This window comes from Cynocephalus volans, chromosome 12 (genome assembly GCF_027409185.1).
Source record: "Cynocephalus volans isolate mCynVol1 chromosome 12, mCynVol1.pri, whole genome shotgun sequence".
NCBI classification, from domain to species: domain Eukaryota; kingdom Metazoa; phylum Chordata; class Mammalia; order Dermoptera; family Cynocephalidae; genus Cynocephalus; species Cynocephalus volans.
In genome coordinates this window covers 79,633,066-79,660,378 of record NC_084471.1, presented here as the reverse complement: position 1 = coordinate 79,660,378, position 27,313 = coordinate 79,633,066, and the positions used below count along the sequence as shown (strand labels likewise).

Here is a 27,313-nt window from a genome sequence, read left to right as displayed (position 1 = left end):
AGAGGTGAAAAAAAAAGTTATTTTACAGACTTTAGTAAGCCATGTAATAGATACAAAAATCAGCCCTTGCAAACATTTGGTTGTAGGAGGATCAGAGAAACCCAGAGTAATAGTGAGAAGGATAACAATTACACATTTAAAAAATATTGGATATACTACAAATAGCTATAACAGTGACCAAACCTTACTAATCTATGCTTTATTTAGAAAGGAATGTAATTCTATTCTATGTTTTTCCTCCAATAACTCATGCTGCCCAGTCCTGATATGCCCATTATGTTGTTACATGGCTTCTGCAGTTTTGAGTTCTATACCCAGCCTGACTCCCAGTAGATTCTTAACCTTTCTGGGACTAGGTTTCCTGTCAAATGGAGTTAATTCATGCCTAACTCAGCTTTTGATGTGGGAATATTACCCAGTGCAGGGTAAGAAATAAATATTATCCAATTCAGGGATAAAAAAAAGTATATACTGTTAAAGAGTCTTAAAAACATTAAAGTATTTTAAATTGTTACCAGAACATCAAATCACATGGACAATGAATATAAAATTCACACATCTCATTTTAATAGGAACCTGAAATATTTAGTACATTAAATCTTGCCCCAGATGTTGACTTTTTTTATATCTATTATTTGGGAAGGCAAAAATAAATAAATAAGTAAAAAGATCTCAACATAAGATTGTGGAAGACTTCATATTGAAAAATATCACATTATTATTTTTACATCATATAAAAATGATTGCTCTATCTTTATATAACTAATTAAGTAAGAGCCCTTAACAGCTCAACACCAAACACTCTGACAATAGATTGACTGATTCCGTTCTCATTTATAATGGTTACTTGAGTTAATAAGCACTGTGCTGTTTGAGGGTATTAGTTCAATTTCCCTTCGGGGACATGATTCTTGAAGCAACTCGGAAGTGATTGGAACTGTTAATGTTGTGATAGTTTGGGAGCACAGTAATTTTAGGTCTTCAGAGAAAAGACAAGACATTTTAGAATGCTGAACAATTTCTGAGTATAGTATTTAAAGTTTAAGTTAAATACTTTTTTCTCCAGAGAAAGAGAAAGAACATTTCCATCTCATACTATATTGTAACTTTTAAATTTATTTTGAAAGACTTGTTTTTGATTTAAATAGTTACTCAAGATGCGCTTTTAGAAAACAACTGTTATGAGGAAGCAGCCTTTAAAATAGTCAGGTTGCCATAGGTAAACCAAGTTAAAACTACAGGAAATAAAATAGCAGGTGGCACGCTTTTTATGCAGTGAAAGCAGTTTCTTTTAAAGTAGAGTGGAAAATTTATTCCTGTCTTATTAAAGTAAGACACACTGTAGGCAGAAGCATAACTATATGACTCTAATTTCCCCTACCTGTCTTGCTACCAGGAGGAAAACTCAGAACAGCTTTTAGAAATGTGTAACAGAAAGGTGCCACATCTTTCTCTTACCCCTGAAGGTAGCTAACTACGGGTAAGGAAAAACTAACAGTGAATATATCTTCACCTGAGAAGAGAACCAGGAAGATGTGAACTTTTACAAAGTCACATTATCTCGCTATGGACAAGACGACATTTTTAACAAAAAATCAAAGAGGTGCAGAAAGAAGTTGAGGTTTATTTTCTTTTGAAAGTATGATTAGAAATGGGAGAAAATAAGAATCAATGTAATTAAGAATTAATGAGAAAAAGTATCTAATGATAACTGGTTTATTTCATTCTTATTTTAAAATGCATAGCACTTTAAAAATTAACATTTAGTCATGTTGGTGCGGTTCGTACACATGTAGCTCTCTTTAAACTATCTTTTTTTAAAAGAGTTCATTGTTTTGAAAATGTGTGTGGCTAATAGGCACATTTTAGGGAAATGACACCTATGACACACAGTTGATGCTTCTCCATGGAGAGGGGAGATCTCACCTGCTTTTGTTTTACCTTTACTTCAACCTTGGTCTTATATTTTCATTTGATTCTTTACCTTTCTTCTACACCGTGGACATTAAACTCACTTACTTTTTTACCTCCTAGTCTCAAAAAACTCTGGAATGAGACTTCCCAGGGTCAAAGCCTCGTTGTGCTACTTGTTACCTGCATGATCTTGGATGAATTATTTTCCACTCTTTGCCTTAGTTTCCTCATCTATAAAATCAGGATAATAATTATAATACCTACTTCACTGTGTCATTGTGTTAAATAAGTTAACATATAAAGTGCTTAAAACAGTGTTCAATTCATGTACTATATATGATAGCTGTCATTATCACCATTACTATTTCTAAGCACCAATTTATGGTTAATTAATCAATATAAAGCTATTTTCTTCATAGTTTTCTATTTAAATTCATATAAAACATTAAATACAAAGAATATTATTATCAATTTTAAGTATAATACTAATTCATCTAAAACAGTAATTCCTGGACTTTTGTTATTTTAAAATACTTGTTTCACCTTTCAGTAAATGCTACAGGATGTGCTGATGTTTCCTTCATTGAGGTAAATTAAAATTCATTTTAAAGAATTTTATGATACTCTGGAATGTCAAAGCTAAGCATTATAATCGTTGTTCTCATAATACATACAGTTCTGCTCATCTTCAAAACATGTTTGTTAATAATGGGTAAGAAAGAAATCCTAGGTTTCAACCTAGGGTGGTAGTATACATCACATTTAACTTAGGTTTGTTAGGTGGGAGCACAGATACGCCCCTTATATCTAATATACCCTTGAATAACAGGGGACCTTGCCCCCCAGATTGAGAATCACTGTCATAGCAAGTCCCTGTTATTAACAGAAATATATTTCATCCCACATGTATGATGAGAATAGCAAAAACATGTGAGAACTTTCTACTCACTAACCTAAATTTATCTAAACCTTTTCCAAAGGAACACTCATTTCTTCAGTCATGTCACACTCTATAAGTGAGAAATGAGAAAGAAAAGTGACTTTTCCCTTCCTGTATTCCTTATTGGTGTCAAATTTACAGTTTTCGTGACATGTGCCCTCTTTCTTCTTGGAAGATTGCTCATATTCTTCTACCATAATAGTTTTCCACTCAACTTCTTAGACCACTCTGTGGATCGTCTCTTAATCACTCATTTTTGATCTGTGTACCTGGGAACCTCTTGTTCAAAATAATTCCCACATATTTGTCAATGCATATTGACCACAAATTAACTTAGACCCTTGAAATGTTCAGTTTAGAAGAATAAATCAATTTTCACTTTGCACTAATTTATCACATTCATGTGAAGAATACCAATAAATGCATTCTGTTCTATAGAAAACACAGTATCCTTGATACTCTGCATCTTTTTTCAGCATCCACCCAGTGTAAGGAAAATATTCCACATGGTTGCCCTAATGGCTGGCTTTGCTTATTTGTGAAAACAAGTTTGAATCAGTTTGGGCAAATGGGCTTTTAGTTGCTATTCTGCTCAATTTTGCTTGATTGTTCCTACTGTGCAGAGCTCCATTAGTGATTTTCAAGTCTAAGCCTCCAAGGTTATTATTCTTCTTTTAATGGAAAATATGATTTAAATATAATTTTTAAGGAAATGATAGGCTGGCCAGCAGCTGCACGCAGCCAGGAGGAATAGCATTGCATTATACACAATGGCCAATCCATAGCACAAACAGACAAATAGAAAGCCTTTACATATATTGACTCATAAGAAAATAAATCACTTAAGTTTTAGGACAACAACCATAGGAATGCATCCTGCTTACTGTTTATACTATAGTCATATGAGATTGAATCTTGAGGCAATGAGATATAATCACACATAAGACTGATTCCAGTGTCATATGTCAAGGTATAGCTACTATGAATAGTGACATAAAAAAGTTGTCCTATTGAATGGTGCCAACATACTACCAATAATAACTGATACTGATATTAATGCATTTATTGAGCAACTGGTAGCTGGGAGGCCTTCTGCTAAAGAATTTAGCACAATGTCACACGCCTTATATATTTTGAATTTACATAAGAGAAAACTGAAACTTAGAGAGTTTAATTAACTTACCTCAAATCAGATATTCATAAGTGTCAGAGTCATTATTTTAACCCAAATTGATCTGACTCTGATGTATAAGCCACTACCGTAATATGAAAAAGGGAATAGATCATAATAATCTTCATTAGAATTTTGTCTTTTAGGACAGTAGTTAGTAGTGGTGTGTTGTAATTTTTTAAAAACACAGGTTTTGGAATTAGAGCTCTGTTGGAAGTCAGGATCTCCCAACTTCTGACCTAAATAACTTAGCATAAGTTGTTTTACTTCCTATCTTGGGCCTCAGTTTTCTTATCTGTAAATAACCATAAGACAAAAATGGCCAATGTTTTTTAAAAGATATAAAATGAGATGGGAACAGTGTGAAAGAAAGGGAAAATTAGTTCAGGTGTGGGGACTGGGGCTTTGGAGAAGGCTTTGTGAAAGGCAGTAGAGTGGGAAATTTCAAAATGTAGGATTTCAATCAGCACAGATGAGGAGGAAGAGCAAAGGTAAAACAATGAAAAAATAAAGAAAAGCAAGAACGGGTGATTCAAAAACAGTTAATTTGTACAAAGTTTAGTGTGTTTGCGTGTGTATTCAGCTAAAGAGGAAGCCTAGAATTAGGTCACAGAGAATCTTAAATGCCATGGCTAGGAATTATAATCAAAGTTATATAGAATACTTGTTAAGAATTTTAGCATCAGACATTGTGGAATTAAATCCTGGTTCCACTCTCATTAGCTGTGTGACTATGGACAAGAGGAATTGAGCTTCATTTCCTCTTTTGTAAAATGCAGTAAGCAAAGCATCTGTCACAGAAAGTTAATTAAGGATTGAGTGAGGTCGTGCTATAGATCTTATCCTGCCGAGCACATGAAGCACTTAGAAGGCTAAATATTACCATTATAGGAAAAAGTTGGAAGCCATTTAAGATTTGTAATAATGAAAACCCCATCTAGTGTCCCCAACTTTCTGCTGCACCTCAGCTGCCTCCTACTATTTGCAGCCTTAGGCTTTTGTTTGTCCACTTAAGAACCTGGGATTTCATTTGTGATGTACTGACTTGATTTGCTTCAAAACATAAGAAATGTAAAGTAGAAGAAAAGGGAAGAGAGCCTAAATAGACCTTGTTTTCTGATCATGTTTTAAGCCAGTTTGTTTATAGATATTTTCTTACCATGGGAAAATTGACATTATCCTTGCTGTGCCCTTGCAACCCCGATATTCTAAGTATTCAAGAATGTTTCTATTCTTGAAAATTACTCATTTAAAAACCTTTTTAGTGGGCCAACCCCGTGGCGCACTCGGGAGAGTGCAGCGCTGGGAGCGCAGCAGTGCTCCCGCCGCGGGTTCGGATCCTGGCGCTCACTGGCGGTACCGCCGGTCACAAAAAGACAGAAAAAAAAAAAAAAAAAAACCTTTTTAGTGACTGGTAGATCCTGGAGAATTTTGGTGGTGAAATGTTTAACTCATTCAAGGCAAGACAGAGGATGCCAATTCTTCGACATGCTGTCCTATGTAAATGATTGACTTGCTGACTATTTTGAAAAGATCAAGCACCATTTAGAAATTTCTCTATGAAATTAGAAAAGAGTGAATCAAATCTCCTTAAGTAAATGTAGAAATGTAACTCAGAATGTCATTGTCACTCAGAGGGCTACTATTTCTCTGGGGACATTTTAATTCCAGTTCAGTATGTGTAAGACCCCACCACTCTTTCCGGTCAACTTTATGTGGCAGAATCCCTTCAGTGTTAGCATACATCCCCAGGTATCTTCAAATCTTTGGGGATCCCAGTGATTGATACTTTACAGTGACAGAACGGTCTCAAGGATTCTGACTGTCAAGAAGAGGAAACTTACATAATTACACTAAAATATGCCTATGTTGGTAGGCAACAAAGTACAGGGGCCTTTGAAAAGTTCATGGAAATATCTGTATTATCTTTTAATTCTATGTTTCCACAAACTTTTTGAAGTACACTTGTATTTTGTGTTTGTTACTTCCTCTGAGACTCACATCATGGAAGGAGCAAAGATAAAAGAATTTGGAGTCTACAGATAAGAAAACAAAAGCTGAGAAAGATTTATTGACTTATTCAAGATCAGAGTGACAAAGTCATAATTTCTTAGATCATCTGGGTCTCAGTATTCTTTCCAACATAGTATATCAATTGAGAGACTAGGTTTACAATCAATGACATTTTTAATTTTAAAGATGCAAATAGGTATGACTGTTGGTTGTCACTAACATAACATATTGGCCCTCGTAAAGGAAAACTTAATGATGTGAGCAATCTTAGCTACTTCTTAAGAGAGAAAGAAATACCAAGTTTCTCTTAAGCAGCATTTCTCTTAATTATGAGAATTAAGTTTCTTATAATTTAGATTAAATTATGAGAGATGAGGTACCTGTGCTAACTTTGTAAAAGAATGCATTACAACAGCAACATAACACGTTCTAAAGGACTTCAAATTCATATTTACTTTCAGTAATTTGATTTTCTGGGAACTGTGAGCCAGACATTATGAAGAGCTTTTAGATAAAGTGTAATTACTTGGACCTGTAGTTATGCTGATGAGGTTAAGGTGAATAATCATATGTCTAATTACAAAAAGAACCACTATCAGATTCTTCAATAGATGACCACATCACCACATTCCCTTTGTCAGATGCTTTTAAACTAATTATTTATGTGTGTGTGCATTTTACTCTACTGAGTACATTATATTAAAAAGTTTAAATCATATTCAATTATCTTTTTAAAAGTGATTATACAAATGTCTCTACTTTAAAATTTAATTTTGCTGACTAATGAAAAACAATGCTTTTTTTCTTTATCAACACGACTCTTTAAATTGTCATATTTACAGGTTATTTCATCTCATTTCTTCCTCAAATTATTTTAATCTTTTCTGTTGATTTTTTACTGAGTCCTATTTCAGAAATGTATTTTATATGTGTTATCTTATTTAATATTCACAACAATGCTATTTATCCACCACAACACTGAAATTTAGAAAGTTATCACAGTGGAGGAGACAGAATTTAAATCAAATTTTCTATGATTCTAAATTACATTCTCTTAATGATTATATTATGGGTGAATATTTAGGTTATTACTTAAGTGATAATATTGAAGTCCATTGTTTGTTCCTCCAAAACTTTTTATATTATGTGCTTAAATGATCTTGAGACCTTCTTCCTTTTCCTATTTAAAAAGGTGTACCTTACAGCCTCTTCTCCCTTCTGACATCCTAAAGGAGATGGAGACTCTAAAGTAAGCAACTATTTCATGGAATAAATGCCTTGCTTACAATTATACATTTTAACTATATTTATTGATTACTCATTATTTTCTTTGTATTTACTCCCAGAATAGAACGGATTCATTAAGCATTTTTTTTTTTTTTTTTTTTGTCTTTTTTGTGAGTGACCGCATCGCGCTCAGCCAGTGAGCGCACCGGCCATCCCTATACAGGATCCGAACCCGCGGCGGGAATGCTGATGCGCTCCCAGAGCCACACTCTCCTGAGTGCGCCACGGGGTCGGCCCAGCATTTTTTTATTCTATCGTTTTCTAGACATAAAATTTATATATTATATATAATTACATATATAGTTTTTATATATATTGCAAGAGTATAATTTTAGAATCTATTTCTCCATTTTCTAACCAGAATTTATGGAGAAAATATGAAAATGTCTACAATCTCTTTGGTGTATTTTTTGCCAGGTTCATTCACTCTGAATACATATCAGCTGCTTAAAAATATATTTAGTCTTCGTGGAGGCCTAAATAATGAATAGATAAGCATTATTAAAAATTCTGTTACATTTCTAGCTTCTAATTTTGTTAAGGATCCCAGTGATATTTTCTGGTAATAGTGAAGTAGGAAAAAATTTAATTTCTTACCTGCACAATGTCCCTTTCAGCATATTTTCCTCTGGAGGATACTCTTACATCATCTCCATCCAATTCGATCATTGCTTGAAAATAAAGTATGATCATTAACTCACTGCATTTTACCCAAATACTAAAACAATGCAAACAATGAGAAAACCAGGTTGTACGAAGATGTCCTCCTTAAAGGCAGGAAGTTTGCTGATCTCTTCATCTCTTTATTCATTTCTCTCACAAAACCTGACTGAGAGCACATTTTTACAGATGAAAAAGTGGGCTAAGAATTTGTGTGACCCTGTGAAAGATGGGCAGAGCCAGCGCACTGTGGAGCAGTCTTTGGGTCCATCTCCCCATCTGATGGGTTCTAAGCTCTGGGTTACATGCTCACCTGACTGATGGAGCTAGTGATGCTAATCTATTAAATTTTAATTTTTCTCTCTAATTTATGGAACTTGGCATTAATCATTATAGAATTTTCAATAACAATTTGAACTTCATTCCCATTGAAACCAAAACAAAGACATATGAGTGTATTTGAAAAAGTTCATGGAAAGATTCGTATTATCTTTCCTTTTAGCTCTATTTTCCATGAACTTTTTAAAGTACTCTCATATATATCTATAGTCCAATTTTTACTTTACAGATTAAAAGCATAGAGGTATTTTCTCTGCCTTTACATTGACTGAATAAAGTATGATGTTTTCTGAAGTACAATTTTATTGTTGGTTAAGAAATAATTTCAGCTTTACATAGATCAGCTGGTACTTGGGAATGCTGTGATATAATGGGACAGCTGGTGATACAGCAATGCTATGCTGCAATTAAGAACATTTTCCAAAGTTTATTAAGTTTTCAGTGAGAATTCTCTAAATAACTAATTACATAAGGAATGCTAATTCATACTTAAAGTATAATTCCATTACTGATAATTCATTTTGTATAGACATGACATTCACCAGACTTTAGAGAGCCACTTGCAATTACAATGTTTGCCTCTTTACACTGACCCCACCCACCCCAATACTGCTTAGTCGAACACAATCTTCATCTGCTGCTATTTTTTTCAGTGCTTGGATAATGCATTTGGGTTAAAAACATTATTTGCAATTTTACCTTTCTACACATATTCATGAGTCAATGTTTGGGCTGAAGCTTTGCTAGTACACACAATTGACAGAGAGCCACCACTCAATAATTTGCTTAGATTTACAACATATGTTATAATTATGTAAAATATGTGCATTACCAATAATGAGGTAATTAATTATTTAAAATATAAAAAAAAACTATTTTTTTCTTCCCTACTTCTTGCAGATGTATATAGAATTCATTATGCTCATACATTTTCAGCAGTTAATTCCTTTTTTAAAATCTGGATTTGCTTTCACACTTTTCATATTACTTTGAATTTAAATGTACATTGATGGTGACAATGCCAGCAATCACAGAAACTTCTCTATTATTCTCTAATATGTTCATAATTTATAACAATTACCCTTTACTTACTCTAAAATGGAAAACAAAAATTAGATGGCAATCTAGGTTGCACATTCCACAATTCTCTGCAATCGCCACTGGTCTTTGTGTTTCATTCCAATTAATGAAGAAAATGACAGTTATTCAGGCAATACTGTATTAAAATGAGATGCTACAAAATATCTCCCACTTTTCAGTATGTCCCTTGGGTTGGAATGCTGCAGGCATCAAGATCGGAGTTTATGCTTTTGACAGCAAAGAGAAGAAAGATGGTATGTGAGTGATGGGGGAGTCATGTTTACTCTTCAGGTTTTCAGACCATCTGTTCATCAAGGAGGCAGAAATTATGAGCCCCAGTCCTGCACCAGTACCTCTCCCTAGAAAGAAGGTGTATGAGACACAGACCTGAAGTTTTTTTTAGCCATGGAAGCACAGTGAAGTTAGAATCCTTTCTAATTATCCCCTTCTCCTAACTTGGATCAAAGCAGAATGCCAGATGCTGCTTTAATTTGATTCTTTGACTGCCTTTTAAGGATGAAGAAAACCTGCTTCAAAAAATCTTTCTTTTTAACGAATTTGCTTTATATAGGAGTGAAAAATTACTGAAGGAAAATTATGCAGAGTTTTTAAATGTTCTTATTAAAATACAGGGATAAATTTGAATATTCATTAATCTAATAGTTTATTCTTATTTCCTCTACTTTCAAAGAACAGATGGCAAAATATTGCATTTCTTCCCCTGCAAACAATGTCTTTCTGGTTAGAAATATGTAGATGTGGTTAGCTGATAAAATTCACAAGTTGGATTTCAGTCTTTATGCCAATTTATGTGATATACAAAATTACTCTATGGTAGATTTGTAAGTTCCGTGAGAGGCTCTTCTGAGAAAACAGCAGCAATTTGAGTGCAAGTCAGATTTTTCTACATTAAACATGAGTATTCTGTCCTTTTCTTCTTAGCCATGGAGAGAAGAGATATGTTTTGAGAGGAAAGAAAGAAAAATACAGAAGTGCCTATTGTTTCCTAGTAGAATAGTCTACCTTTCTAGTACTGGGCCTGAAAGTTTTTCCATTCTCTGAAAACTTCCATCATGATGAAAGCAGAAACCAGGTGTTGCAGGACCCTAATTCCCTATTTACATGTTTCCAGTGAAAATTTACTCTAATTTATGAGAGGGAATTCTGCTGGGAAGGCAACTTCCCTTTTTGTCTACAATCTTCACTCACTTTTCCATGTGGAAAGAGGAGTGGTTCATAGGATTACTAGGATTAGGAGAAAGAACTGAGCTTGAATCTCTCCCTTTTGGAGCAGGCTGTCAACAGATTGTATGCAATTTCTCCCTGTGGCATGCTTAATAGGCAAAGCTCTGCCCTTGCAGGGATGAGGCCTGGAGGTAAGAGTGTGGTCATTTAATCTTGGGGAGAAAAAAGTAATGGGAAGTCGGACTCTGTCCACAGGTTAACCCAAATTCTGAAATTCTGTATTGCTAGTAATAAAGCTCATATGCTGGTCTGAGTGATTACTGCATATATATTTTTTCTAGTTCATTCAGGAACTCAGAGAGGGAAATGATAAATTATCATACCTCAAAACCCTAACAAATTCATCAGGAACAAAAGAAAAGAAGAAAATAAATAGCTGTGGCTGCTGGAGCAGGATAGTTCCAATTAGCTGTGGCTGCTGCTCTACACAGATATATGGCCAGAAATATACACAAGGAAGGGTCAGTAACTTTATATTCATGCATGATATACGGAGGCTCTTGAAGAATAAGTAATGACAGTGTATGGTAAACCTAGGGTCATACACCTAACGGTGGACTTCCACAGGAGTCTGAAAAACCTGAGATGTACACACGAGAGGTGCATCCTTCAGAGGCAAAGCGAATAGTAGCTGAAGAAGAAAACAGGAGTTAAAATTTTAGCCTAGCAATCGGTGAAGTTTGTGAGTCACAGTCTATCACTGATTAATGCAAATTATCAAGTGCACAAAGCATTGACATGAAATATGTGCCTTTGCGTTCCTGACTCCAGAGAGGTATCTCAAATTCATGCCTGGAGAACAAAGCAAGCAGATATGAATACTCAGAGACAAAATATTAGCAAAAGCAGTGGCAGTCAGGGCTAAATGACTTTTGCTCTAGAAACTGGAAGATTATGGTGATAAAAAGGATGATCAGCCAAACACAGAATGTAAGAAAATCCAGGATTAGCAATGTGACTTTGCCTGTGGTGCTTTACCTGAGACTCACAGATCTGTACTATCCCGACAAAGGAGGGACTGATGGTTAAAGAACCCTGCTCCACCAGTCATAATCATGCTCTATTTAACCACCTATGAGCCTAAATTAACCAGGAACTACCAAAGGTCATTCCAAGCATTCTAAAATTATTCTCATTTCCAAAGTCCCAAGCTAAATAAACTGTCATTGTTAACATAAAAACACCTGAACCAGGTGAATGTTATATGGTCATGCAATTGCTGTCTAGCAGTTCTCTTAAAGGAATTCACCAGATGACTAGGAACAGACTATTCTTATAGAAGTTTACACAGATCGCTAGTTACACAAGCACATGTTATTTTGCATTTGAACAAAGCCTGAGCCCAAACAGCAAACTGCCCAATAAGCCAATTTAGCATAATTATATAATGTCTCATTAAATTTCAGCTGGTCAGTTCTATTCTCATTTTACTTTGCTCCTTCATATGACAAAATTTCTTTATTTATAAGGCTAATGTCTATCAACTAGCCAGAGTCAGAAAACCCATTAAATTAGCATATTATGTTTATGTCAACATTTCTTTTCACAGCTTAATGATTTATTAATTTAGCACTCATCCTTAAAGGTTTTTAGTGTACCCAGAGTGTGTTTTGCCTTGGGAACAAAAACTCAATTTATCACTCTTTCATTCTTGGGAAATATTATTTCGAGGCACAAACTGTCTCTAATGAAATGGAAAGCTAGATGTTGAATTAATCTATAAACCAGAGAGATAATGTCCTGTTAAGAAGACAGAATGTTTTGATTTGTTCATCCTAATATCATCATAATCTATATTTATGTTTATAAGTCCATGGACATTATATACAACCCCCCCACACACAGTCATATCCATCCTTCTACACAGAAAAGAGCAGCAACAGAAACCTAAGAGCATGATACATCTGATTAAATAAACTCTCGAGAAGTACTATTGACATTCTACTACTCACCATCAAACTCTGCTGGTCCAACACCTACTATAATTATTGACATTGGAAGTTTTGAAGCCTTCAAAGAGAATACACAGGTTTCAATTAAGAAAGTGAGTTTTTAAGAGAAGGATTAAAAAGAAAATAATATCCTGAGTTCTAATAGATGTTCATTAAAGTAGTTTTTGAACATTTCAAAATTGTTAACACAAAATAATATACTTGATTATATTCTTATCCTTTCCAAACTCTCTCCACATGCTAATCCAAGGAGACATTCTCCAGGAATGACCAGCCCTGGATAAGATCAAATAAAAAGTAAGGACCATCTGCTTTCACTTGCCACTCTCAACCAAAACCTTCCTAAGCTGACTTTGGGTATCTTTGGTCTCTTTTTCATGTTTTTATTCCTCCCCAAATCTTTCAGTTGCTAAAGGGGGAAAATGGTACCCAACGTTAGAAAAAGCAATTTTCGTAGTAAATGAATGAATATAATTATTACAGAAAGTTATTATTAGTGCTATCAATTTATGTGCTAAATATCCACGAGATTGTAAAGGAGACTAAATATTTGATATTATAACATTTTTTCCTTCATATAGATCACTTAAATTACATCATCACTCTAAATAATTTAGTGGTAAGAATGTGAGATCCAGCGACAGATAGATGGAACACTCTAGCAACCACATCTTCAGCCATGAAGGTCAATGAATTATGCATAATTGTTCCTCAGTGCATCATGTCCTGCTAAGTAAACTTAAATTATTAAGTCCATAATTGTAAGTGCACACTAATGCCACTGATCACAAAGTCAATCAAGACAAATCCAACCAAAATGTATCTAGTTAAAAGACAACAAACATACAAATAAACAGCTTTACAAGCCTTAACCTCCTCTACATTTTATGTTTAGTTTTTCTAAGGATATCTATACAACAATTAACTTTCCCCCACATGTAACTATTTTTTCTCACACCAAACAGCCAATTATATTTCTCTATGCTGTTAGTAATTATGAGGCTTGGTAAACAATGCATCCATGCAACCTATTTTTATTAAATGTCTGCATTGTGCCAAACATTGCTAACTCTATATAAAGACAGGTGAGTTAAACCAGATAAAATGCTATAGATTAACATCTAGTTAATATAGATTTCATAGATTATAATCTAATAAAGAAGACAATCAATGAAATAATCATAAAAATAAACATATAATTTGGAATTTTTGAATCTAATCCAGTCCCTATCCAGTTCTATAGAAATAAGAATTAGCTAGCATAATTTTCTTATAACTGGAATGTAAATGTTAAGAAATAATCTGTACAGGTTATAAGACTGTATACAAGTAGATCAAACTAACAGAAATAAACACACTCACACATATGAAGTTAATGCTATGTTTTTTATCTTTTTTTTTTTTTTTTTTTTTTAAGGCAGGAATTTTTTTTATACTCAAAATGTTCACACCCCTAAGCTTGGTCCTCATAGACAATAGGTCCAGATGTGTGTGAGTTATCTGGGCAAAGCTAGAGATGCAATCTGCTGCAAAGGCATGGGCATTTTATTTCACTGTTAAGTCAACTAAAGTGGACTCTAGTTTCAATCTAAGTAGAACTACAGACAGCCCAAGACTGAATGACTTCTACTCACATTAACTATGGACTCCTTAGTTTGAGCCATATCTGAGATAACCCCATCTGTTACAATCAGGAGCACAAAATACTGGGAGCCATCCTTCACAGAAGAAGCATATCTGAAAAGAGATGAAAAGGTAAGAAATACACAGAAAATAAAACAGTTCCTGTTAATGTAACGTTTGCTAAATACAATTTGAAATAGTCGACAAAACTTTTAATCTCAAGAAAATATATTTAAATATGTCAGCAGCCTATATAATGTAAACTCTCAAATACACATTAAGTTTTGCAATGATGAATAGGCTAATTACCCTAAGTATACCTACACACGTTATATACATGTTTGAAATATAACTACATACCCAGCCCTACTAATATGTGCAATCAATATGTTTCAATAAAAAGTTTCAAAAAATACACATTTTTCTGAAATAGCACACTAGAATAACTGCAACATCGGTGCATGCCAGCACACAGCCTTAGAAGTTAATTTACTAATAACAGGTGAGCTGGATGAGGGCCTATTTAGCACAAAGAAATGGACATAGGTTTTGGAAATAATCTTATCCTTGATAAGCAACACATAATGTGTATAATATTTAGTAAATTGCCAAAGATAGCTGAACTTTATTTTGTTACCTTTAAAATTGAGATAATAACACACCTTTGTATTGTTACTTGAATTAATTAAAAAATTGCATGTATGTTACTCAATATAAAATAAGGTTCTATAAGTGATAACAATAATCAAAAATGCATTTTGTTTTGAAACTGCATAGAGATGATGGTTGCACAACATTGTGAATGTACTAAATGTCATTAAACAGTACACTTTAAAATGGTTAAGTTTATTACGGAAATTTCATCTCTATAAAAAATAAAAATGCAATAGTAGAAATGTTTTTTGGCACATCCACATTGACTGTTCTTAATACACATTAAATCAATGAAAGATGGGAAGAATTATACCAAAGTAAAAAATTATGTATATAATAATAACATATTCTAGTACTTGAAGAAGTTTATCAGAATTCTCACCAAATAATAGTAGTTTAGAGGGAAATATTATGAATATATTTTATTGTATTTCTCCTTTTTTCATAGTGCTCTACATTCTAGGTATCTAGATTATATTCTTGATAAGAATAACCATTATGATATCTTTACATGACTGGTATGCAGTTCATGTCCAATGATGAGTAAGCATTACAGTTCTCTTAGGAGATGGGACAGTAAATGAGAAAACATGGTGTACGTTTCTAAAAAATTATCAAGTAGTTCATAGAAAAATTGGCTTCAAGAAAACTCTATTGATTGGCCAATGAAATTCCTTTGCAACCTGAAGGAGCTTAAGAGATCCTGTTTGAACAGGTTGGGGACAAATAGTACAACATGTCAGAGTGCAACTTTTTTCTTGGACAACAGAATTAACAACCATACAAGGAAGAAAAATATTTGCAACACTCCAATGGACTATATAGTAATAAAAATTTGTTCTAATTTGTATTAATTTGATGGTAATACAATCAATATTGGGATTGGAAAACAATCCAAACCAGCCAGGTGAGAACCTATTTTATTCTACACTTTTTTTTTTTTTAAAGAAAAGAAGTACGATAATTTCTTAAAGGAATTCAATTTTTAATTTTTAATACTTGTTATTCTTTAAAAAAGTATTTCTTCCTGACAACAATTCAGAAACATAGCATTTTATTTTTCATGTGATTAATGGAAGGCTATAAATAGTAAGGAGAAAATCTTCCATGAATACAACAGTATGGCTTTTATACTTTTCTTAGCAAATGATGGGGGTTTTTTTTCTTTTTTTTTAATGTCTTTTGAATAATTTTTCTTTTTTTTTTTCTAGAATTTCATTCTCAGGATTTTGATCTTTCAGGATTGTGATTTTCAGGATTTTTTTAAAAAATTGATCCATATACAGTGTAGTTGATTTTCATGTCCATTTACCAATTCCTCCTTTTTCCCCTTCCCCTGCCCCACTTTTCCCCCCATCAACATCATATCTGTTCACCTATCTTAATGCTTTTCTTAGAAAATGATGCTCTTAAAATGGGGAATTTCAACCAGATTAAAAACAATACAGAAAGCTGAGTATTGCACAGTCATCAATACCACTTCAAGTGGCTTAACTGATTTTCTTTTGATTCACCAGAATGAACACCTAAGAGAAGGGGGAAAATATATTCATACTACCAAATAAGTTGAAGATGGAAGCAGAAGCAGATCATAGTAATCTTGAAATTTCTCTGGTTTGTTGTTTTATCTTAAAAATTCACAGGAATTTTGCATTTTACTTTATAATAAATATGTGCTTGTACTAATAGTTTATATTTCTTAGCTTTGAGGAAAATTAATGCTGTAGAAAGATGCATGAGCTTATTGTGTGGTTCTTGCTACCTCTAGACACACTTAATTTGAAAATAACTCCATTTTACATAAGAGCTGTCCAATTCATTTTAGTCTATCACCATCAACACCACAAACGAATCTTTTAAAATTGTTCATTGTTTTTATGGCATCTGTTCTACATGTTGGCATATTGTTGCATTTTGCAAGTAAATCTAAATCTCAGACAAAAACAATGTAGTACTACTGTTTCTTCTAATATAGCCTTTTATTTTAAAACTGTTATATACTATGATAAAATAATACACTACCGAAATGTATGAAGTAAAAATATAAGCTGGCCACACCTCCGTCCCTCTTTCTGATGTATAGACTTGTAGATTCAAATTATCTTTTAAAAGTATTAGAGAAGATTCTTAAAGAAACCTGATGAAGAATCCTTTTGTAAGCTGCATAATTAAAACTCTTATTTAAAAAGCCAGCTGTCTTTTTTTAAAAATATAGCCCATCTATAATTTATATCTTAATATTACTATGAAAAATCTGAGAGAGGTTAACTTTGTCAGAGTATGGAATTCAAACACATTTCTTCAGAGTTTCTGTCAAAGAAGTTTCTGGAATTTTTATAAAAGTTCACAAATAGCTGGCTTAGATTTGTGGAATATTCGTACAGCTTATTAGGTCACAGTAGTAGAGGAGGCAGTAAGACAAGATAAAAAACTGACTCAGATTTTTTATTTAAGTAATTCAATTATGACTTACACAATGGATTAAATCTTTTTAAAACTGAATAAAGGAATACATTTAAATAGTTCAACACAAAGTGACACAGTAAATTTTATGTTATAATTTGCCACTCCAAACTATTTTTTAGTGTGTAATGAACTTACTGGCTGTATCCACAAAGATAGGTAGCTAAGTGTCACTTTCTTTTGTGTGCCTTTACCTCTGTAGCAGAGATAAAAAGGTTAAAGACACGAGGCATCTTACCACAGTGATTTGGATGCAGATTATTCTGGTTGGAATTTTAGCTCCATCACAAATTGCCACTCTACACATTTGTTTTGTCATCAGCACAGTAGAAATAATAACAATACTGACACCTCCTAGAGTTGTTGTGAGGATTAAAAAAGATAATCCACGTGCCAGCACTGAGCATATTACCTGAGACAGACCATGGCCTAGTAATGATTGCTGTTTTGATTTTATTATTATTGATCATACAGATGGAAGAGAGAAAACATTAGACATTTTTTACATTAATTTGAAAATCAGTGATGGAGATTCCAAAATAAACTTGTTAGGCAAAGGACACAAATGACTAATAACAGTTAAGAAACAATGAATATTATTTAAGTTGAGTGAGGAAAAGAGTGAAATTTTCATGATAGGCTGAAAAAATATTTGACATAATATTTTTATCTTATAACTAATATTGATATATTTATTTTTGAAGGATTGAGCTGGTAAAATATACCAACAAATAAAATTTATTTCAAATAATTTGGAATTATTGATGTAGAATTCTAGATGAATGGAAAGTTTTGAAAAAAAATGATAAAAACAGGAATGTAAAACTGGTAATGCCATTTCTAAGTGGAAACAGATTAATCAGGTGATGGTCAAAACTCCATTTTATTCAAACCCTGTATCTATAAACATGATATCCTTAACATTTTTCTTCCTACTATTATTATTAATGAGATTTAAACATATTGTTATTGACATTAGTTATAGTATTAAGCTCAGATCTGAAAGGCCCTGAAATTATTTCCCCAATTTTAAATTTATTTTCAATTTACAACATAATGGTAATACATTTCTTTCTTTTGGTAGGTACGATGATTAGTCTTATGTGTCAACTTGGCTTGACTATAAAACCCAGTTACTCGATCAAATACTAATGTAGGTGTTGCTGTAGAGGGATTTTGTAGATATGGTTAACACCTACAATCAAATGACTTTATGTAAAGGAGATTAATTCATTTAGTTGAAGCCGTTAAGAACAAAAACTGGTTTCCTGGAGAAAAAGGATGACTCAAAACTGCAATATCAAATCCTACCTGAGTTTCCGACCTGCCAGCCTATTCTACCAATTTCACACTTACCAGCCCCTAAACTTGCCTGAGCCAATTCCATGAAATATGGACCTCTATCTACATGTATATCTTCTATTGGTTCTTTTTCTCTGGAGAACTCTGACTGATACAGTGAGTATCAATCACAATGACATTTTCCAAAGGACATTATGATTGACTAAGCATTATCATTTAAAAGTTTATTTAGTTTCCTATTACAACTTTGCTAATTAAAATTCATCCATAATGTATGGTATTCAGATAATTCAATTAAAAAAACAGGCATGGATTTCTCAGTATATACAGAAAGTATATATTTTACTTTATATTGTTTTACATATATAGATATAGATATAAATATAGGTATAAATGAATAAATCACAGTGAATAAATCATCCCTTCAATGTGGAAAAAATCTACATGTAACAAGGGAGTGGGATCGAATTATTAAGTGTTGTGACAGATGAACACATGGAATGATATCATAGACCAGAAGAAGCAGTGATTCTCTGTGACTTAAGCGCAGTACGTTTGGGAGAATGTGGGGGAAATAAAGTTGGATGGGTGAGTGGTAGTTGGATACTGAAAGCTCTTGAATGCCAGGCTAAAGTTTTTGCACTTAAATTTATGACAAGGCATCAACAGATGTTGAGTAGGATTTTTACATCTCCTGCAATGCTGTTCTCTGAACAGCTCTGGGAAAGAAGGACTAGAAAAATAAGAAATCAGAAGCAGGGGGTTGGAAAGCCTCAGAAAAATACACAAAACCTTCAGATTTTGCAAACTTGATGCCTTCGGTCTTATCTATTTCACAATATAGTCATCCCATTAATATCATCCTGAAAGTTAATAGTCTTATTACATTGAGATCAGTACTAAAAGTGAGCTTAAGATTGTTATTCTTAAAAATAGCAATTTTTCAAAATGCTTATAGAAAGTGATAATAAACATTTTTCAAAATGCTTATAGAAAATGATAATAAACAACTAAGCTTTTACCCATATAGAAAACATGCTTTGTAAAGAAAAAAAAAATCAAGCATATAGAAAGTATGGATATATATTTGTTTTGACTTTGCTAAAAATAAATTTGAATAATATCATCTTCAGATATACAGAGTTCATTTATTAGGCATTTGTTGAGTACGTACCTCCTCTATGATGGGCATGGTACTAAGCACTGAGGAGATGCATTTAAGAGTGACAAAATGCACAGGAAGTTATATACAAATAGAGGTCACACTCACTATAACTATGGCACTTCTCTTAATGTAGAAATGAGTAGTACCTTGTCCTTTAGTTGATAAAGTTTTTGGATGATAATTTTGGGTCATAGAATTGTCTGTCAATAAAAGCTTAAAAATAAAATTAAACATAACATTGAAGGTAAAAGAAAGGATAAAGATATTTCTTTTAATAGTAAGAGATGAATACATGGAACTACCTATTGTATTAGAAGGAAAAGATGACTCAAAAAGCCATCTCTTACTGTTTTTCTTATTTTCTCTCACTTAAAAATTAACAATAAGGAATTATTAGCTTATGTCTTATTTTCAGAGTCTGAAAGCTTTAGCTAGCAGCTACCCCTGTATTTGAGAATTTACAAAATGTTGGGCAAAACAAAAAAATGGTAATAGAACACTGTGGAAACTGTAGTTTTAAATGGTATATAGAAATGCAACTAGAAATTTTATATCTATAATTTTAACTTTAAACAGAGATGTACCAGAATAAAACATACAAAATTAATTGGTAAGCATTGAAGAACACTTTCATAACAGCTAACATGAGTTCACACAAAGTAAGTCCTGTCATTTTCCTCGTATCTTTTTATAAAACAGTGATCTGTATGGTAATGTTAGAGTCATCCACAATTTATCTTGCATTAATATGATTTTTGATTCTGCTTTATTTGACAACCTTCAATAAACTAGGGAAATATAGTATACATAACACTCATATAAGCTAGTATATTTCAGGTAATAACTCGTTAGTGAATTATGAAATCAATTTTGTGTGTCAAGACCGCACTAAAAAAATAAATAAAAGAAACAGAAAAAAATAGGATACCATAGAAATAGACAGAAAATATGAGGTAAAAATAAGTATTATTTCATGAATAACATGTTTTTTTGGTTGTGTGTGTACAGGGCTGAGATGTAAAATTCATATCTTAGTACAGACTGCAGATGAAAATGTTTGAAAAACCTGAGATAAAGGGTCACACTCAGAAAATGGTTATCAATTTATCAGTGTCAACCTGGGGTGGAATTCCACAGGGAGGTTGCTCTGGGGTCAGCCCTGGGTGTGGGGGTATTTTAGCATTTTGCCCATGTCCCAGATAATGGAAAGTAGAGCACATTTAAGTTGCTGGCAATGTCCCACAGGGAAGATGGTAAAGCACTAGAACTTTCAAACAGAACTTGCATTTGTTACATATTGCCTTTGTATGCTGATAAACTAATCAGAACGGAGTATTTTTTCAAGTTCTGGTTACATATTAGAAAGGCTATAAGAGCTATACCTTTTTGATTAATAAGGCAGGGTTTTATAAGATTTGTGACTGGTTCAAACCAAACTTTTTAGGAATTTGAAATGTGGCATCTAATTCATTCATGCACTAATGAAAAAAAATAAGTGTATAGATTTTTAAATTTTAACATTTTCTCCAGAATATGTACTTGGAATCAAACAATCATATTCAGATCAGTACTATGTACTATATACAAGTAGAGCTCCAGGAATTTATAAAATTAGCTACTATATTAATTTCAGAGAGTTTAAAGTAATGTGCCCTATATATCAGTGAAAGCTTCAACTAGCCAGCCCTCTGACGGAATTCAGTCTCTTATTTCTTCTATGCTACAAAATTAGATATCAATGATTAACACTGCTGAGATTGACATCGATCATGTTATTGCTCTCATTTGAATTCTTTTTCAGAGAAAACAATATTTTCCTTGGTTGAACAAAAACAGGTCTAACATAACCCTGTGTGTTTCTTCTTTTGAGATTTTGAGGTCAAATTCTCAGTGAAGTATCACGAGAGCTTGAGGAAGACTCTTTCTACCACGTGTACATCTTTTTCCACACTTTCCTGGAGGTAAATTAGAAGAAAACAACTTGCATCTGTGGAGTCATGTTAACGATAATGTTATGATCTCACCATGGCCCAGTACACTAGATTAAATACCTTGTCTACTCTCTACTTACCTTGCTACGTGATTAATTACAGGAGCAAAGTTGGTTGGCCCGTATAGTTGTACAGATTTGAGACTCCTATAATAAGCCTCCATGACCCCCTCAATGCCATCACAGTAGGGGTTTTGAGGGTTCCCATTCTGTAGAAAGTTATAGGCAAAAAACAAACAAACAAAAAACAGTAAAAAAATCATAGTCTTTGTGAAGACCAACTAGAACAAGAGAAGAGAATAATGCAAGTTAACATTAATATATAATTTTTCAAAAGAACACTCATTTACAGATTTATGATATCAAAACAAAAATAAAAAATAAGTGGCTAACAATAGGTTATAATATATTGTACAGATTACAATATGATGACATAATGTGTAATAAATAATGCATACTCTTCAAAACAGAACAGGAGAAAATTCCAAATAATCTTGAGAGACACTGAACACCACAACATTCTGAAATTAATAGTGTCTTAATTTTACACAGGTTTGTGGACATGTAGAGATGAACATATAAATTCCTGAAAAGAAGAAAACCAAAATACTAATAGTGGCTACCTCTGATAACTGGTGACTTTCATTCTTTTACCTATTCCATATTTTTCTAATTTTTCTTCAGTGAACATGAATTAAAATCATAAAAAGCAATGCTATCAATTCAAACAGTTTTACCTGATAGAAAGAAAAATGTGAAATATCTGCCACATGCATATTTTCAGGCCACAGCTGATAACCCCAATTATAGAAGGGGTCAGAGGAATTATAATTTGGTGTGAGAAACATTAAGACAAGTTAAAAAGAAAAGAATCAAAGAAACATATCTGTGTTGTTCAAGGGAAATGGAGCTTATTACTAAGAAGCTCTTATTCTGAGGAGAGCACACACAGAGGCAACCTGAACACCTCGACTAGCTTTTGAATGCTCTGTTACTATTAGCTTTAATTCTCCTAGTCTAGATTCCACAAACACCACAAATAAAACAGTGTATTAGTTATCTAGTGCCATGTAACAAATTATCCCCCAAATTATGTCCTTTTGTATTGTTCCCTAAAATAATGAACATTTGTTATCTCACACATTTGGGGGGTGTCAGGAATCAGGGACAGCTTAGCTGGGTGATTCTTGAGCAGGATCTCTCACCTAGTTGCAATGAAGATGCCGACCTGGGCGGCAGTCATGTGAAAGCTTGAAGGGGGCTGGAGATCTGCTTCCAAGAATGCTCACTTATATAGCTGTTAGCAGGAGGCCAAATGGACTCTCCGTAGGGCTGCTTGAGTGTTCTCACTACCTGGCAGCTAACTGGCCCCAAAATGAGTGATCCGAGAGAGAGCAAGGACAAAGTCCCGATGCTTTTTATGAGCTTGTCTCAGAAGCTGCAAACCATCACTTCTACTTTAACCTATTTGCTAGAAATGGGTTACTAAGTCTAGCCCACACTCAAGGGAAGGAAAATTAGGATCCACTTCTGGAAGGGGTGGTATCAAAAATTTTGTAGATATATTTTATTTTATTTTATTTTTTATTTTTATTTATTTTTTTTAAATTTTATTTTGTCGATATACATTGTGGCTGATTATTGCTCTCCATCACCAAAACCTCCCTCCTTTCTTCCTCCCCCCCTCCCCCCCAACAATGTCCTTTCTGTTTGCTTGTCGTATCAACTTCAAGTAATTGTGGTTGTTATATCTTCTTCCCCCCCCCCCCCCCGGTTTTGTGTGTGTGTGTGTGTGTGTGTGTGTGTGTGTGTGTTGTAGATATATTTTAAAACACTAGTTACAATAACTACATTCAAACACAGTTAACAATAATTTTAGCACATAATGTTTTTACCTGAAAAATAGCAACTGGTAGTTTGTTAAACTCTACATGCCCAGTTTGTTAAACTCTACATGCCTAGCTTTATACTAAAATATTTACATAAATAACTTTTATAACAACCCTAAAAACATATGTAAAATAACGTTATTATCCCCACTTTACAGATAAGAAATCAAGGCACCGAGAGCTTAGATACTCTACCAAAGGTCACGCAACACAAGTGGGAGTGCCAAAATTTGAACCCATGCAGTCTGACTGCAGAGCTCAATTTCTTAACCACCATATGCTACCACATTATAAAATCCTAAACGTTTTGCAAGGCTGGGAATCTTAGGTAACTGAACCAGATGTTACCAACCACTTCAATTTTGTCATTTGTGAGAGAGGAATTTATACCCATTTTTTTCTTTTAATTTTGTCTTTTCTTTAAACATTTTTATTAATTAACCCTTGTGCAAACATTTTTAAACATAAAAATAATAAAAGACCTCCTTACATTTTAAAATTGGTTTCATGAATTGGCTGAAATTAAAATGTAAAAGAAAAGTTTAATATTTAGCACAATGCAGTGAATGGTTGGTTTTGATGTTAATCTGAGCTGACCTATTTAACCTCCCTTTAAATAAGATTTTATGGCGCACTTTTCCCTTCATAAGGTATGAAGCTAATTAAAATTAAAACTCATTACTGATTTTGGGCATATAAAAATATATTATGTATCTGCCTTAAGGGAACAATTACAAACTAGGATAGTTCTAAGCTACTTTTTTAACATTTTGACTAGGGGTTCATATTTCTATGAAACAATATAATACCTCTATTCCTCTGGAATTGAAATTACAAAAAGGTCACCATTTTTCTCTCTTTTGTTAGTGGAAGGATAGTCGTTGGATGTTCTATTCATCCTGATGGAATGTTTAAAGCATTGTTTTCTGAATTACTCCTAATACCATAATAAATTACTCTCAAGTTTCCTCATATGCCTTGGATGATAGAATACTTTCTTACATACAGTTATGTCTTTTTAAAAAAAATATATGCTCTGCATTATTTTACGATTATTTTAAATATTTTACAGCTACTAAAATGAGATTTTCCTCTTAATGACAAAGTTGTAATGAGTAATAAGAAGATTTTTTAAGTCTGTTTAAAAACTCCTTTCTTGAAATAATTTTGCAGGGAATCACTGTTAGCTTGTTAAAACAAATTAGAATGAGTTCACATGTGGCTCTGGTACAAAAACAAAACACAGAATGCTTTTAAAAACAAGTGCATTTTACTTTTAGTAATAAAGAGGGCAACGGATGCCCCATTTTATACTTCCCTTTTAATAAAACAACCTTTTCCATTTACAAAATGCACTCCTCCAACCCTCCCTCCCCACCTCCCACCCCCCATCCCCCAATTTGCCTCCCTTATGAGGCAAATGTATTGTATTGGAGATTGGGATTCAGCTCTGTGAAGGAGCTCTATAAGCCTCCCTTGCTGCCTGCAGCCTCTAACACTTTTCAGCAGGGCTAAAAAGCTGACAAACTACTAGGAAAGGCTCTTAGGAGCTGTTGCTCTGCTCTTTGAAATGTATCTGTTGCTGCTTAGAGATGGCTTACTGTAAGGAAAAGCTGAGAGAATCCTTTCTCTTATTCAATAAATGAACATTTATTGAGCTTCTTTGTTATGCATAGTACAGTTGTAAAAACTCTTGGTTATTAAATTGTCTAGTTGGAAGATAAAACACATACATCAATGTTAAGTTGCATGAATCTCTATAAATGCCAAAATTAGTGAACAGTGTGCAATTGCTTTTAGGTATTTAGAAGGAGAAATCATTCGGACAGGGGCAGTATTTCTCTATTGATTAATGAAGAAGATCTTCTTTTAAGGGCTGCTGGCCACATGCCCAATATCTCTTCTAGAGCCCCAAGTGATTGGATTTTCAGTTAAAACCCCAAAAGGAGTCATACACAATTATAATGAGAGGAGAGCAGTGACTCACTCCTTTTACAACCAAAAGTCCTAAAATACTGATACTAGGAAATTCTTCCTTTCTTTTTCCATTCCCTTTCTTTTTCCCGTGGTTTGTATCTTTTCTTTTACATATCTTATATGAAAGGCTGGAGTTTACCTGAGACCCTTTCAATTGAGCAAATCTCAATTTCAACATCTGTGCTAGCCAAAACTCATCCACTAGGGATTATTTAATTTTTTAAAAGGCTTCCCTTGCTATCCAAAAGATTCTTTGAATGTGGTGAGATAAATAGATTAATGGTAGTGAATATATATCACGAATTTGCACCATGCAAATATGAGGATTCATCAACATTAGGTAGTTCATGAATTGCCAGATTGACACAGAACTGAAGTTTTTGTATTTGCCATTTTCAGTACCTATAGATGTATATTGCAGTGATTTAGGATGAGAATATTTTACCAGAAATCAAATCAAGTACTATCTAATTGAAGACCTACTTAACCCAGATTAAAGAGCAAATAATAAAAAATCCTTCCTTAGCAGTGGATATTTGTATAGATTTGGTTACAAAAAATGAATGTGGAGATACGAAAATGAGAAAAGAAAAAAAGTAGGAGAGAGGAAAGAAAAATTGACTTACAAGATGAAAAGAAATGTACGAAAGGAAAATTAATAAACCTCATTTAGTTTAACACAATTATTCCTTTTCTTAGGCTTTAAAATAGCTCATGACCTTTTTCCTGAGGCATTTAAGACTAAGAATCACATGAGTGATTTTCACGGTCTTCTAAGTTATTAGAAGATTTTAATTCTCTAAGACATAACAAAATCCCAACAGATACTCATTTTTATATGACATTGGGAGTGTGGCATGTGGGGTACTTCATGGAAGAAAGAATTAAACCCTCCAGCAACCTTTCCTGAAATTGTTTGGGTGATGGAATAGAAAAACAAGAATAAATATTGAAATATAAATGTAAAAATACTGCTCTTAAAATATATTCGAGGAAGATGAAATCTAATCATATAAAAGCTGGAAGTATATATATATCATGGTGTTAACAAACCATGTATCTGACAGATTAGATTATTGGTGCTTTTAGAACATGTGGTTTAGTAGTTAAGAGCATAGATTCTAAAATAAGACGGGCCTGGGTTCAAGTCCCATCCTTTGGAACCCTGGTAAACTTGTGAGCGTCCGAGTTGAGCTGTCCAACTCCTGGGTCACTCTTCTCACTGTGAGTGGCAGTTGCTAGAGTGGCACAATGTGTCGGCATGAAATGTTTACCACACGGGAAATTTATGAGGATTATATTACGTAAGGGAATGAGATGAGAACAGAGCATGTGGCTTGATACTCAGCAATTACTCAGTATCAAGTCAAATACTATCTCACTGAAATCCAAGAAAACAAAACTAGTTTGAAAAACAATGAAAGTACTATAGTCATTAGGTAATTATAAAGTTAAAGCATTATCATCATCATCAACATAATCATTGTCGTTTTCATCATCAACTTGGGAGACTGTTTTTCTTAGATTTAAAGAGGTATCATCTCTATCTTAGTCTGTTTCTTGCTGCTGTAACAGAATACCTGAGACTGGGTCATTTATAAAGAACAGAAATTTATTTCTCACAGTGCTGGAGGCTGAGAATCCAAGGT

The 27,313-nt window shown here is 33.3% G+C and overlaps 1 protein-coding gene across 1 annotated transcript in view; it reads right to left on the bottom strand.

Annotated features, from left to right (window-relative positions):
- The window catches only part of CPNE8 (copine 8), a 207,026-nt gene that overhangs the window by 1,721 nt on the left and 177,992 nt on the right, over window positions 1-27,313 (bottom strand). Inside the window, exons 16-19 of the mRNA XM_063074742.1 lie at window positions 21,880-22,007; window positions 14,236-14,338; window positions 12,602-12,659; window positions 7,923-7,996 (exon numbers count right to left, since the gene is read on the bottom strand). Of these exons, the coding sequence (XP_062930812.1) occupies window positions 7,923-7,996; window positions 12,602-12,659; window positions 14,236-14,338; window positions 21,880-22,007 (363 nt within the window). The remainder of the gene's footprint in view (window positions 1-7,922; window positions 7,997-12,601; window positions 12,660-14,235; window positions 14,339-21,879; window positions 22,008-27,313) is intronic.